Source organism: Nicotiana tomentosiformis, chromosome 6 (assembly GCF_000390325.3).
Source record: "Nicotiana tomentosiformis chromosome 6, ASM39032v3, whole genome shotgun sequence".
Lineage (NCBI taxonomy): Eukaryota > Viridiplantae > Streptophyta > Magnoliopsida > Solanales > Solanaceae > Nicotiana > Nicotiana tomentosiformis.
Window position 1 is genome coordinate 45,127,864 of NC_090817.1, and position 15,085 is coordinate 45,142,948.

The 15,085-nt window shown below is 41.8% G+C and overlaps 1 protein-coding gene across 1 annotated transcript; it reads left to right on the top strand.

Moving 5' to 3' along the window:
- The first annotated feature begins 4,955 nt into the window (after positions 1-4,955).
- On the top strand, positions 4,956-12,716 carry LOC138893911 (uncharacterized). Its single transcript, XM_070178577.1, has 6 exons — positions 4,956-5,334; positions 5,451-5,535; positions 6,851-7,190; positions 7,313-7,767; positions 11,436-11,528; positions 12,650-12,716. The coding sequence occupies exons 1-6, from the start codon at positions 4,956-4,958 to the stop codon at positions 12,714-12,716; spliced, it is 1,419 nt and encodes a 472-aa protein (XP_070034678.1).
- Positions 12,717-15,085: the final 2,369 nt, after the last annotated feature.

Consider the following 15,085-nt stretch of genomic DNA (forward strand, 5'->3'; position numbering starts at 1 on the left):
CAGTTAACTGGTAAATACGGAGTCATGAGCTCTACTACGGAATACAAGTCTGAAAAACTAAATAATAATACTGTTTGAACTGAAACAACAATACATAAGAAAAGACTAGTCAAACTGCGGCCAAGGATGCAACTCTACCTCGCCTCTCGATGATCAGTCCAACAAGCAAATCTACGACTAATAACTGGTCCCCACACCTGGATTTGCATAATTAAGTGCAGAGTGTAATATGAGTACAACCGACTCAATGTACTCAATAAGTATCGCAGTTAAGCTCCGCGAGGTAAAAGAAGTGAGAACTATAAATGATACTAGTTATAACCTGTACAGTTCCATCATTTTTAACAAGTACATACAATAATGAAATCAAGTCATAAAGTACAGGAAGAAGCATCTCTATGTGTATGTTTACAATTACTCAAATACTCTGCTCAGTTAATATTCAGCATATAGAGATGATATGCAGTTAAATCAGGTATTAATCATGGAAATTGCAAGCAAAGATGAAATGCAAAATCCAAACAAACACTGGCCAGATTTCCTCAACCTTTCCATATTTGTACCAGACCACTGATCAATTTTCGTCAATATCCGCCTGTACACCATCAAGAGAGAAACATGAGAGGGTGACCCTAGGAAGATGGATCCATATCCACACGCAAGCACGACCAATTCAATGTGCTACCAGCTCGGCGTGGTCATATGCTCAATAACATAATCCATCCGGTGTGGTCACATGCATAACAGTACAATCCGCCCGGCGTGGTCACATGCATAACAACATAATCCGCCTGGCGTGTTCACAGGCATAGTAACATACTCTACGGCGTGGTCACATGCATAACAACACAATCTGCCCGGCGTGGTCACATTCATCCAGTCCAAATCATATCACACAAAAGCAAATATACAAGAATACATGTATATGATGAATGAATAACAGATCTCATGCTCCTGGACTGATATAAGTGACATTATTCGCATTGAATTATGTGTAAATACCTCCGTAAATATCTAGTGAGGTATTTGCGAATCATTGGAGTCTCCAACACTAGTTCAAACAAAAGGATCTAAATTTGAGTTGACCACGGTTAACGTTCTTAGTAAATAAGATCTGACTTGTCGGGGTAGCTAGTTTGGTTTTGAGGATGTTTCGGAATGAATTGGGACACTTAATCCCAAGGTTGGAAGCCTAAGTTAAAAGAGTTGACCGGATGTTGACTTATGTGTAAATGGATCCGAAATGGAGTTTTAATGGTTCCGATAGCTCTGTATGATGATTTTGGACTTAGGGGTGTGTCCGGATATTGATTTGGAGGTCCGTAGGAGATTTCAGGTTGAAATGGAAAAAATTGGAAAATTGGAAGTTAGGAGAGTTGAGAGGTTTGACCGAAAGTAAGCTTTGTGGTTACCGGGCTCAGATTTTGGTTTCAGAAGTTGGAATAGGTATGTTGTGTCATTTATGACTTGTGTGCAAAATTTGAGGTTAATCGGAGTTGATTTGATAGGTTTCGACATCGATTGTAGAAGTTGGAATTTATTAGTTTTCAGTAGGCTTGAATTGAGGTGCGATTCATGTTTTTAATGTTGATTGATGTGATTTGAGGCCTCGACTAAGTTTGTATCGTGTTTTATAACTTTTTGGTATGTTTGGTTGATGTACCGGGGGCCTCGGGGGTGATTCGGGTTGAAACCAGATTGGAATTTGAACTTAGGCAAAAGCTGAAGAGAGCTGGTCTGGTGCAATCACACCTGCGAGGCATTTGGTCGCAGGTGCAAGACCGCAGGAGCGAGGTTGGCATCACAGAAGCAAATTTTGGCTGGGCTAAGGGAGTGCGCAGGTGCGAGGTATTTGTTGCACCTGCGAGAGCGCATATGCGAGAAGGGGAGCACAAGTGCGAAGGGCGAGAGACAGGCGTGTTTCCGCAGAAGCGGTGCTCAGATCGCAGGTGCGACTCCACATATGCGGAGTCTGGTCCGCAGAAGCGAAGCCAGGGCCTTTAGGGGGAAACCATAGGAGCAGAATTTGGCCACACCTGCAGAACCGCAGAAGCAGTTAAATGAACTGCGAGATGCCTGGTAGAACGTAAGTTTGAGGGTTAAGTTAATTTTCTCATTTTTAGACTTTGGAAGCTTGGCTGGAGATGATTTTTAAGAGGGCTTTCACAAGATTTCTTGAGGTCAGCCACTTTTGATCATTTTTATCTAATTATATTGATTACCCATTGAATTTCCCCCATAGATTTGGTGTTTTTGAAGTGAAAAATTCGGGATTTTGACCCATGTATTGGAGAGTAAGATTTGTAGACTTGAGTGACGATTTGGTGTCGAATTTGATAAATTTGGTATGGATGGACTCGTGGTTGAACAGGTATCCGGATTTTGTAACTTTTGTCAGATTCCGAGGCGTAGGCTCGGGGGTTGACTTTTTGAGTGGACTTTTTGATTATGAACTTAGCATTTTCATATGGAATTGATTCCTACATCTTGTGTTGATTGTATCGAGTTGTTTGTGGATAGATTCGAGGCGTTCGGAGGCCAATTCGTGAGGCAAGGGCTTATTGGAGTAGAGATTTGCATGGTTCGAGGTAAGTAACACATCTAAAGTTGGTTATGAGAGTATGAATCCCTGAATTACATGATATGTGGTTAGTTTTGGGGTAATGCACATACTAGGTGATGGGCGTGTGTGCGTGTATCATAGAAATTATGATCCGGTTGATTATCGTAGTACTGTGTAGTCATCAGACCTTGTAGCTATTCATGTGATCTCTACGTGTTAGAGTAACTGAGCTGCAAATTCATGTTAGGATTCATGTTAGGCTATATGCTTATCCTGTTGAGACCCACTGTGGTCATTTTTGCTATTGAATTATTTGCTTAAATGGCAATGTTGTACTCAGTTACATCCATTATTTGCATATCATATCTCAGTCTTTGCTACCATTTATTATTGCGTTGTATATCATTGTTTGGGCTAATTAGCATGAGATTTGTGAGCCCGAGACATTGGAGAGAGATTGATGACTGAGTTGGGGCCTGAGATCCATGTGGTGAGTAAGATTTGTGGATCGGGATGCACGCCGCAACATGACTTATGGCTTATACGTGGATCGGGCTGCACGCCGCAACAAGCCTTTTATGGTTAATTACTATAGGATCGGGTTGCACGCCGCAATAGGCCATATTGGCTTATTATTAGCACTTGGGCTAGATCCGCGCACCTGGAGCCTGACATACTAGCAGTGAGCGTAGGTACCGTACAATGCTGAGTGACTGAGTAACTGAGTGTGATGAGCGGGAATTGAGACAGTCAGATTAAGTACTCTGAGAGTGTGAGTACATGGGGTTTTCATTGTGTTGCATCACGTGTGATATGCACATTGGCATGTAGATATAGAGATGTAATATTCCTCATATCAGTCATGGCATATTTTATCTGTATTGAGCTTAACTATTAAACCTGGAAGCATGTCTACATTCCTGTACTGTGTACTTACAGATTATGAGTTTCTCTAAGATATTATTGTCATATTTCATATCATTTCCATACTATTAAACTTTGTACGTGGGGTTTCTCTATTGTACTCATACTACACTCTGCACTTCGTGTGCAAATCCAGGTATTTTCGGGCACGGTGGTTGCTGATTTATGGAGCTTTATGAGTTGGGAGATTATCGAGGTAGCTGCTTTGGCGTCCACAGACCTTGACTCTCATCCTTTATCTTTTAGTTTTGTTTATACTGTTCTACCTTTATAGATAGTGTTTCAGTTGTCAGACCGTGTTATTGTATATATGCTCATGTACTCAATGACACTCGAATTTTGGAAAAACATTCTATATTGAGTTGCGGTGTTTTCATCTAGTTTTTATGAGATTTTAGTTACTTAAATCTATTTCAGCATATTTTGAATTAAAGATGTCTGTATTTGTGAGTTGTCAGCTTGCCTAGTATCGCAACACACGTGATTTGGGACCGTGACAAGTTGGTAAAAGAGCCTAGGCTAAATAGGTCTCACGAGTCATGAGTAGGTTTAGTAGAGTCTTGCGGATCGGTACAGAGACATTTGTACCTATCTTCAAGAGGTTGCCGAACCCTTAGGAAAACTTCATATTCTTGTATTTTTGTCGTGTGAATTTATTGATTTCGGGAACTAAACTTTTGTTATTCTATTCTCTCACAGACGGTGAGAACACGTGCTACTGGATCAAGCAGACGACCACCAATACCACCAGCTAGGGCCACGAGAGGCCGGGGCCGCGGTAGATGCCGAGGTGCAGCTCGTATAGCAGCTAGAGTAGCACATGTAGACCCACCAGTTGCTCCAGCACCAGAGCAGATCCCAGATGTGGTTGATCCAGTGGGGCCATCTCAGGCACCAGTTGTGCCTATTGTGATTCCAGGCCTTTAGGAGGCTTTGGCCCAGATATTGACTGTTTACACTAGCCTTGCTCAGGCGGTTTCAGTTCAGGCCACACCAGCCACTTCTCAGGCTGGGGGGAGGTGCTCAGACTCCCGAAGCCCGTACTCCAGAGCAGGTGGTGCAGGGACTCCAGACACCGGAGGTACTACCAACCCAGCCGGTTATAGCTGCTCAGGCCCAGGTGGGTCCCGTTATGATTGTTGAGAAGCAGAAGAGACTAGAGAGATTTGGGAGGCTCAAGCCTCCATCATTCAGTGGGGCTGAGTCGGAGGATGATCAGGATTTCTTGGATAGGTGCCAGCGGATTCTTTGCACGGCGGGTATTTTGGAGCTTAGTGGGGTCTTATTTATTACTTTTTAGTTGTCGGGGGCTGCCATCAGATGGTGGGAGACTTATGAACGGAGCAGGCCAGTCGGTGCTGCACCACTTTCGTGGCACGAGTTCTCCGTTCTCTTCTTGGAGAAGTTTGTGCCACGGACCCGCGGGGAGGAATTACGTAGGCAGTTTGAGTAGCTATGCCAAGAGGGCATGTCTGTGACTCAGTACGAGATAAAATTTTCAGAGTTGGCTTGTCACGCAGTTTGGTTAGTTCCCACAGAGAGGGAGAGGATTAGGAGGTTCATTGATGACCTCAACTATGGATTGTGCTTTGTAATGACTCGAGAGAATGTATCAGGTGCTATGTTCAACGGGGTTGTTGATATTTCTAGGTGGCTAGAGCTTGTTCGTAGTCAGGAGCATGAGGAGAGGGAGGCCAAGAGGCCTCGTGGATCAGGTGGTTTTGGCGGTGTTTCTTCTAGGGGTCAGTCCCACCATGGCAGGGGTCGTCCTTATAGGCACGCTCAAATGGCTCGCCCGGTTCATCGTGGAGCATCAACTAGCCATAGTTCATACAGTGCTTGCCCGGGTAAGTCATCTCTCAGTGCACTCCCAGCTCAGATCTGATCTCGTGTTTCATCAGTTTAGGGTTCATCTGTATCGGGTTCTTCTAGCAGTTATTCTGTTTCTCGGGGTCTGATTCAGTCCCCACCATCATTGACGGATCAGGGTTGCTACGAGTGTGGGGAGCTTGGACATGTGAGGAGGTATTGTCTCCATATCTTGGGAGGTCCAGTTCAGCAGAGGGATCATGCTATGACTTCTGCACTAGTTACTTCACCACCCGCACAGCTATCTCAGGGTGGGGCTTAGGTAGCTATAGGTCGCCCTAGAGGGAGAGGCCGATCAGATGGCAGTCAGGCTCGATTCTATGCTATTCCTGCCAGGCCAGAAGCCGTTGCTTCATACACAGTGATCACATGTATTATCTCAGTATGCCACAAGGATGCTTCTATATTATTTGACCCTGGTTCTACTTATTCTTATGCATCATCATATTTTGCTCGTTATTTGGATATGTCTTGTGAGTCCTTAGTTTCACCTGTTCATATATCTACGCTGATGGGCGATACTATTATTGTGGACCATGTGTAGTGACTATCGGGGGATTTGAGATGATGGTTGATCTCTTATTTCTTAGTATGGTTGTCTCCATGTCATGCTATTATGGATTGTCACACTAAGATCGTGACGTTGGCGATGCCGGGGTTTCCAAGGATCGAGTAGAGAGGTTCTCTAAATTATGTTCCCAGCAGGGTGATTTCTTATCTAAAGGCCAACGGATGGTTGGGAAGGGGTGTTTGTCGTATTTGGCCTTTTTTAGGGATGTTGGTGCTGATACTCATACTATTGATTCTGTTCCGGTAGTGTGAGACTTTCCAGATGTGTTTCCTGCAAACCTACCGGGCATGCCACTTGATAGAGATATTGATTTTGGTATTGACTTGGTGTCGAAAACTCAACCCATTTCTATTTCTCTGTATCTTATGGCACCAATAGAGTTGAAGGAATTGAAGGAGTAGCTTCAGGAGATCCTTGATAAGGGGTTTATTCGGCCTAGTGTGTAGCCTTGGGGTGCACCGGTTCTATTTGTGAAGAAGAAGGATGGTACTATGTGGATGTGCATCGACTATAGGCAGTTTAAAAATGTTACGATCAAGAACAAGTATCCTTTGCCGCGCATTGATGATTTACTTGACCAGCTTCAGGGAGTGAGGTGTTCTCTAAGATTGATTTGAGGTCTGGGTATCACCAGTTGAAGATTCAGGATCTATATATTCTGAAGATGGCATTCTGGACCCGCTATGGTCACTTTGAGTTCCTTGTGATGTTTTTTGGGCTGACCAACACCCCAGCAACATTCATGCATATGATGAATAGTGTATTCTAGCCATATCTTGATTTGTTTGTCATAGTATTTATTGATGATATCCTGGTGTACTAACGTAGCCAGGAGGAGCATGCACATCATTTTAGGATTGTACTACATCGATTGAGGGGGAGAAGCTTTATGCCAAGTTCTCCAAGTGTGACTTTTGGCTCAGTTCGGTGGAGTTCTTAGGACACGTGGTGTCCAGTGAGGGGATTAAGGTGGATTTGAAGAAGATAGAGGCAGTTCAGAGTTGGCCCAGACCGTCTTTAGCTACTGAGATTCAGAGTTTTCTTGGTCTGGCCAGATATTATTGTCGCTTTGTGGAGGATTTCTCGTCCATTGCAGCAACTGCCTTGACCACAACTCTAGTTCTAATTTTGCCTTCAGCGTCAGGTTCTTATACTATGTATTGTGATGCTTCTCGGATTGGTATTGGGTGTATCTTGATGCTGGAGTGTAGAGTAATTGCTTATGCTTCGCGCCAGTTGAAGCCCTATGAGAAGAACTACCTTGTTCATGATTTGGAGTTGGCAGCCATCGTTCATGCATTGAAGATTTAGAGGCATTACCTTTATGGAGATGGTTGGAGCTTCTAAAGGACTATGATATTACCATTTTGTATCATCCCGATAAGGCCAATGTGGTGACCGATGCCTTGAGTAGAAAGACGGTGAGTATGGGTAGCCTTGCATTTATTCCTGTTGGTGATAGACCTCTTGCAACAGATGTTCAGTCCTTGGCCAATCAGTTTGTGAGGCTAGACATTTCGGAGCCCAGTCGGGTTCTAGCTTGTGTGGTTTCTCTGTCTTTCTTGTATGATCACATCAGAGAGCATCAGTATGATGATCCGCATTTGCTTGCTCTTAAGGATACAGTTCAGCATAGTGATGTTAAGGAGGTTACTATCGGGGATGATGGGGTGTTAAGGATGGAGGGTCGGATTTGTGTGCCCAACGTGGATAGGCTACATGAGTTGATTCTTGAAGAGGCCCACAGTTCGAGGTATTCCATTCATCCGGGTGCCACAGAGATGTATCAGAACTTGAGGCAGCACTATTGGTGGAGAAGGATGAAGAAAGACATAGTGAGGTTTATAGCTCGGTCCCTAAATTGTCATTAGGTGAAGTACGAGCATCAGAGACCGGGCGCATTGCTTCAGAGGCTTGATATTCCAGAGTGGAAATGGGAGAGTATCACCATCGATTTTGTAGTTAGGCTCCCATGGATTTTGAGAAAGTTTGATGTTATTTGGGTGATTGTTGATCGGTTGACCAAGTCCGCACATTTCATTCCAGTCGGGACTACTTATTCTTTAGAGCGGTTGGCTGAGATCTACATCCGCGAGATTGTTCGCCTTCACGGTGTGCCGGTGTCCATCATTTCAGATCAGGGCACACAGTCTACATTGCAGTTTTGGAGAGCAGTGCAACGGGAGTTAGGCACACGGGTTGAGTTGAGTACAACATTCCACCCTCAGACAGACAGGCAGTTCGAGCACACTATTCAGATGTTGTAGGTTATGCTACGCTCTTGTGTCATAGATTTTAGGGGTTCTTGGGATCGGCTTCTGCCGCTTGTAGAGTTTACTACAACAACTACTACCAATCGAGCATTCAGATGGCTCCGTATGAGGCTTTGTATGGGAGATGATGTCGGTCTCCGGTGGGTTGGTTTGAGTCGAGTGAGGCTAGGCTATTGGGTACTGACTTGGTTCAGGATGCTTTGGACAAGGTTAAGTTGATTTAGGACCGGCTTCGCACGGTGCAGTTCAGACAGAAGAGCTACACCGATCGGAAGGTTCGCAATGTTGCCTACATGGTGGGAGAGAAGGTATTACTCAGAGTTTCACCCATGAATGGTGTTATGAGGTTCGGGAAGAAGGGCAAGTTGAGCCCTCGGTATATTGGGCCTTTTGAGGTTCTTGAGAGGATTGGAGAGGTGGCTTATAGGCTTGCATTGCCACCTAGTCTATCGAGTGTTCATACAGTGTTTCGTGTTTCCATGCTACAGAAGTATGCCAGTGATCCATTTTATATTTTGGACTTCAACACGGTACAGTTGGATGGTGATTTGACTTATGATGTGGAGCCGGTGGCCATTTTGGATCGACATATTCTAAAGTTGAGGTCAAAGAACATAACTTCAGTGAAGGTGCAATGGAGAGGTCAGCCAGTTTAGGAGGCTACTTGGGAGACCGTGCGGGATATGTGGAGTAGATATCCACACCTATTTGAGACTCCGAGTATGATTCTAGACCCATTCGAGGACGAATGTTTGTTTAAGAAGGAGATGATGTAACGATAAAGCCGGTCGTTTTGAGTATTGTAGCCCCGTTCCCCGATTTACTGCTTATTCTATGCTCAATTGTTGTTATGTGACTTGTCAGGGTAGCTGGTTTGGTTCCGGGGATATTTCAGAATGAATTGGGATACTTAGTCCCAAGGTTGGAAGCCGAAGTTGAAAGAGTTGATCGGATATTAACTTATGTGTAAATGGCTATGTAATGGAGTTTTGATGGTTCCAATAGCTCTGTATGGTGATTTTGGACTTAGGGGTGTGTCCGGATATTGATTTGGAGGTCTGTAGGAGATTTCGACTTGAAATGATGAAAATTGGAAAATTGGAAGTTTGGAGAGTTGAGAAGTTTGACTGAGAGTTGACTTTGTGGTTACTGGGCTCGGATTTTTTTTCTGGAAGTTAGAATAGGTTCGTTGTGTCATTTGTGACTTGTGTGGAAAGTTTGAGGTTAATCGGAGTTGATTTGATAGGTTTCGGCATAGATTATAGAAGTTGGAATTAATTAGTTTTTAGTAAGCTTGAATTAGGGTGCGATTCGTATTTTTGATGTTGATTGATGTGATTTGAGGCCTTGACTAAGTTCGTATCATGTGTTGGTATGTTTTCGTAGTACTGTGTAGTCATCAGACCTTATAGCTATTCATGTGATCTCTATGTGTTAGAGTAATTGAGCTGCAAATTCATGTTAGGCTATATGCTTATCCTGTTGAGACCCACTGTGGTCATTTCTGTTGTTGAATTATTTGTTTAGATGGCAATGTTGTACACAGTCACATCCATTATTTGCATATCATATCTCAGTCTCTGTTACCATTTATTGTTGCATTGTTTGGGCTAATTTGGCATGAGATTTGTGAGCCCGAGAGACTAGAGAGAGATTAATGACTGAGTTGGGGCCTGAGAGCCGTGTTGTGAGTGAGATTTGTGGATCGGGCTACATGGCGCAGCATGCCTTATGGCTTGGGTAGCACGCCGCAGCAGGTCTTTTAGGCTTAATTATTATGGGATCGGGTAGCACGCCGCAGCAGGCCAGATTGGCTTATTATTAGCGCTTGGAGAGGATCCGCCCCTCCGGAGTCTGACATACCAGCAGTGAGTGCAGGTACCGTACAATGTTGAGTGACTGAGTGTGATGAGCGAGAATTGAAACAGTCAGATTGAGTACTCTGAGAGTGTGAGTACGCGGTGTTTTCATTGCGTTGCATCACATGTGATATGCACATTGGCATGTAGATATAAAGATGTAATATTCCTCATATCAGTCATGGCATATTTTATCTGTATTGAGCTTAACTGTTAAACCTGGAAGCATGTCTACATTCCTGTACTATGTACTTACAGATTATGAGTTTCTCTAAGATATTATTGTCATATTTCCTGTCATTTCCGTACTGTTAAACTATGTATTTGGACTCTATTGGTTGAGCTCGTCACTGCTTTCAGTCCAAAGGTTAGTTTTTGTTACTTATTGAGTTGGTTGTAATCATACTATACTCTGCACTTCGTGTGCAAATCCAAGTATTTTCGGGCACGGTGGTTGCTGATTTCTGGAGATTTATCAGTTCGGAGATTATCGAGGTAGATGCCTTGGCATTCGCAGACCTTGACTCTCCTCCTTTATCTTTTAATTTTGTTTATACTGTTCTACCTTCCTAGACAGTGTTTCAGTTGTCAGACCATGTTATTGTATAGATGTTGATGTACTCAGTGACATCTGGATTTTTGAAAACAATTCTGTAATGGGTTACAGTGTTTTCATCCAGTTTTATGAGATTTTAGTTACTTAAACCTATTTCAACATATTTTGAATTAAAGATGTATGTATTTGTGAGTAGTCGACTTGCCTAGTATCGTGATAGGCGCCATCACGGCACATGTGATTTGGGGTCATGACAGACTTGTTCGCATGTCTGGTTGGGGTCTTGAGTGACCCGAGCGCGTTTTGGCGCATTATGTGAAAGAGTTTGGAAAATGAGTTTTTAAGTTGAAATTTTGAGTATTGGTGATCGATTCTTGATTGTTTGATGTTATTTTGGTGATTTGAGGTAGCGAGCGATTTTGTAGGATATTATTACACTTGTGTGCATATTTGGTTTGGATCCCAATGGGCTCGGGTGAGTTATGTATTCATTGCGGATTGATCCAGAATAGTTGGTGTAGTCCTGTTTCTGGTGTTGACCTGCAGGTCTCGCATTTGCGAGGATCTGTTCGTAAATGCGAACTCCACTTTTGCAAAGTCGAGCTCGCATTTGCGATAAAGGGATAGGCAGGGGAACTTCGCATTTGCGAAGAAGTGTTTGCAATTGCGGATAGGCTAGGATCGCTTTTGCGAGGCATTAGTCACTTTTGCGACTAGACACTAGAATAGGCAGATTCGCAAATATGAATCTTTGACCGCTTTTAGGATGGAAGGGGGCCTTGCAAATATGAGGTTTTTGTCATATTTGTGACTTATGTAGGCTGGGGCAATGTTTGCATTTGCGACCAGTGTTTCGCATTTGCGATTGTCGCAATTGCAAACAAGAGTTCACAATTGCAATGCCTGCATCTGGGTAAGAGATGGAAAAGTGGGGACTTAGCTCATTTTACACAATTTTTCAACCTTAGACTCCATAAAGGTGATTTCTTGAGAGCGTTTTCTTCCCAAGTTCATTGGTAAGCACCTTTAACTAATTTTCAATCAATTTCAACTACTTGTCATGAATTTCTAACATCAAATCTATGAATTTCAAGGTAGAAATTATGTGTTTTGGGTAGAATTTAAGGAATTTATAAAATTGAGATTTCGACCTCAAATTAAGGTCGTATTTTGAAAAAATCATATAACCTGGCTCGGGGGTGAATGGATAATCGGGATTTGGTCCGAATCTCGAATTTTGACCAAGCGAGCCCAGAGTTGACTTTTGTTGTCTTTTTCAATTTAGCTAAAGATTGAGTATTTTTCATTTGCGGGTAGTTTCTAAAGTTTATTTTGAATTGTTTGAATGATAATTGGCTAGATTCGGTAGGTTTAGAGGCTTGTTCGAAAGGAAAAGTCATGATTGATTGTTGATTTAGTTACGGAAAGAGGTAAGTATCGTGTTTAACTTTGACTTGAGGGAATTAGGACTTGTTTATTCTATTTGCTATGTGAACTATGTGTGGGGATGATATATATGTGAGGTGACGAGTGTATATGCGTTGTCAAAACTTGGTCCTCGACCCCCGAACGTGATCCCGACTTAATTTCTTGGGCTTCTACTCAGACTTCAAAGCTCCAACTTATTTGATTTAGCTCCAAATTACCATAATAGCTCGTGATCATTTCCTGCAAGGCATAAAATTCATAATAAGTGTAATTCACTATCATTTAAGCTCAAACATACGTAAAATGCAGTAATTAGAGTGCAATACTAAAGCTAAAATACGAGTTTCTAGCCTACACTCAGTTTCTAGTCTAAGTAGAGATATGGTTGGGTTTTTGAGTGGAACTATTGAAAAAGGAGAAAGGTGCATTGTTTGAAATCAATTGTGAGAGTCACTTGTAGGGAATTAGAAAAGAAAAAAGAGAGAATTTCTTGAAAGAAAACAAAATCAGAAGATTAAAAAAAGGGGGGGTCTAGTGTTTGTATGTATTTCATGGAAAAAACATATTCCTTGCTAGTGGTAGCTCTTGTTATGTCTGTGCTTAAAGATATGGGGAGCTTGATGCTGTTATGTGTGAAGGTTGGGATTTAGTTCAAAATAAGTATGGGGTTTAGATCGCTAATGTATATGTATTAAAGTGATCAGGGAGGTGTAGTCACTATATCCAAATCTATCCTACCCGTCCCGCAACCTACATTACAACCAATTAAAGTCCTACTTGATCCTTGTATGAATAAACTCAATTAGTAGAGTATTACACTACGGGCAAGCATATGGTGCGTCTTCTATGGCACATGAATTTTATTTCTGAGAATGAGTGAATTCTTTCTATCTTGAGTTCCTATTTGTTCTTGAATCTTATTGTGTGTGGAACTACTCTCTATTGTTTGTGTGAGGGCATATGACTTGTGAAGGTAAGGTAAAGTCTTTGACCTATGTTTAGAGTAAGTGAGCAGGTTGTGAAAAATGCGTGGTGCTTTTGAGTCGAGTCTTGAGGCTAGGATGTAATGATATGGTGCTTAGTCTATTTTAAATATTCTTGGCATGATGTATTTGGGAAGTTGTTTAATGAAGAAGTCATCCCTATGTGAAGTGTAGTTTGATTGCTCGAGTACGAGCAATGGTCTAAGTGTAGGGTGTTGATGGTAGGCTAGAAACCCGTATTTTAGCCGTAGTATTGCATTCTAAATACTGCATTTTACGTGTGATTGAGCTTAAATGATAGTGAATTACACTTATTACGTATTTTATGCCTTGCAGAAAATGATCCCGAGCTATTAAGGTAATTTGGAGCTAAATCGAACAAGTTGGAGCTTTGAAGTCAGAGTAGAAGCCCAAGAAATTAAGCCGGGATCACATTTGGGGATCGAGGACCAAGTTTGGATGTCAAAACGTGGATGAAAGATTTTACTCTGAGAAAACATCACAGCAGCGCCGCGAGGCGCCGCGCGACAGTGCAAAGTGGAATGTCCGACAAAAATCTGCTCTTTGAAAATTTACACTAGCGCGAGGCATTGGTGTATTTTCACGGTCCAATTTTCCCACTTTGACTTGGAAAGGGTAGTTTCGCCCGGACTTGTTTCTACATGGTATAAATACACCAAAAACATAATTTTTAGAGGACTTTTGACCTTGCAAGCTTTGGGGAGAGCATTGGAGGCTACAAAACACAGGAATTTATCATCTTTTCATCAATTCAATAAAGGAGTTTGGATTGTAACGTTAGATTTATGCTTTCTCACTCCTTAATTATATTTGTTATGACTTCCTCCATAATTATGGAGTAGTTTACCTTAGAGTGTGACATGATTTGGGGATTTGGTTGTTGTTTATGGATTTGATTACTGTTATATTTCACTCTTGAGGTTCTATCGATTCTCACGAATTCTGATGAGAAGGTCGTGCCTATGTGAAGGTCGTCACTACAACGGTGCCCAAATTTGACGAGCGCAAAACACAACACAAAATTGATGCTCGCTAGCCAAAGATAGTATAGTATGATTATCGTCTCCACAGGGATTGGATTTAAACAATACTCTAGTAATTTATGATTTAACTGCTATTCAGGATTATCAAAACTGAGTGGAATGATTACGAAATACGATTAACTACTAAAGTAAAGAAATTGACAATTGACTGCAAAGAACTAGAGATTCGCAAAGTTGGTTTCTTATAAATGTGAGAAATAAGGGTGTTGACATGATAGGTGCAAGGTTGTTATTCTGGATATGATACTATTATATTTCACTCTTGAGGTTCTATCGATTCTCACGAATTCAATAGGTGATTAGCTTATACTTCCGATTCAGACTCCTCTCTCGATTAAATCTAAATCATTCAAATAAACTAATGTGAAGTGTGGTGAAACTTGCAAGAATCTATTGGTAGGAATGATCTAAGAGAAACTTCTCACGAATATTTCTCAATCTAAAATTAAGCGGTAACTCAAAAAGATCTCTCAATTACTTCAAAAAATTAACAAAATAAACTAAGGCATACGCTGCAATGATATTCAATAAGATGTTCCTCTTTCGATTAAGCACTATAAAGAATAAAATCACAACTCTATTAATGCTCCTTCAATAAATTCAAGCAATTAAACAGTAATCAAATCCATAAACAACAACCAAATCACCAAATCATGTCAAACCCTAAGGTGAACTACTCCATAATTATGGAGGAAGTCATCACAAATATAATTAAAGAGTGAGAAAGTATCAATCTAACGTTACAATCCAAACTCCCGTATTGAATTGATGAAAAGATGATGAAATCCCGTGTCTTGTAGCCTCCAATGCTCTCCTCAAAGCTTCCAAGGTCAAAAGTCCTTTAAAAATTATGTTTTTGGTGTATTTATACCATATAGGAATGGTCCCGGACGAAACTATCCTTTTCAAGTCGAAGTGGGAAAATTGGACCGCGAAAATACACTAATGCATCGCGCTATGCGTCACGCTCGTGTAAATTTTCAGAGAGCAGAGTT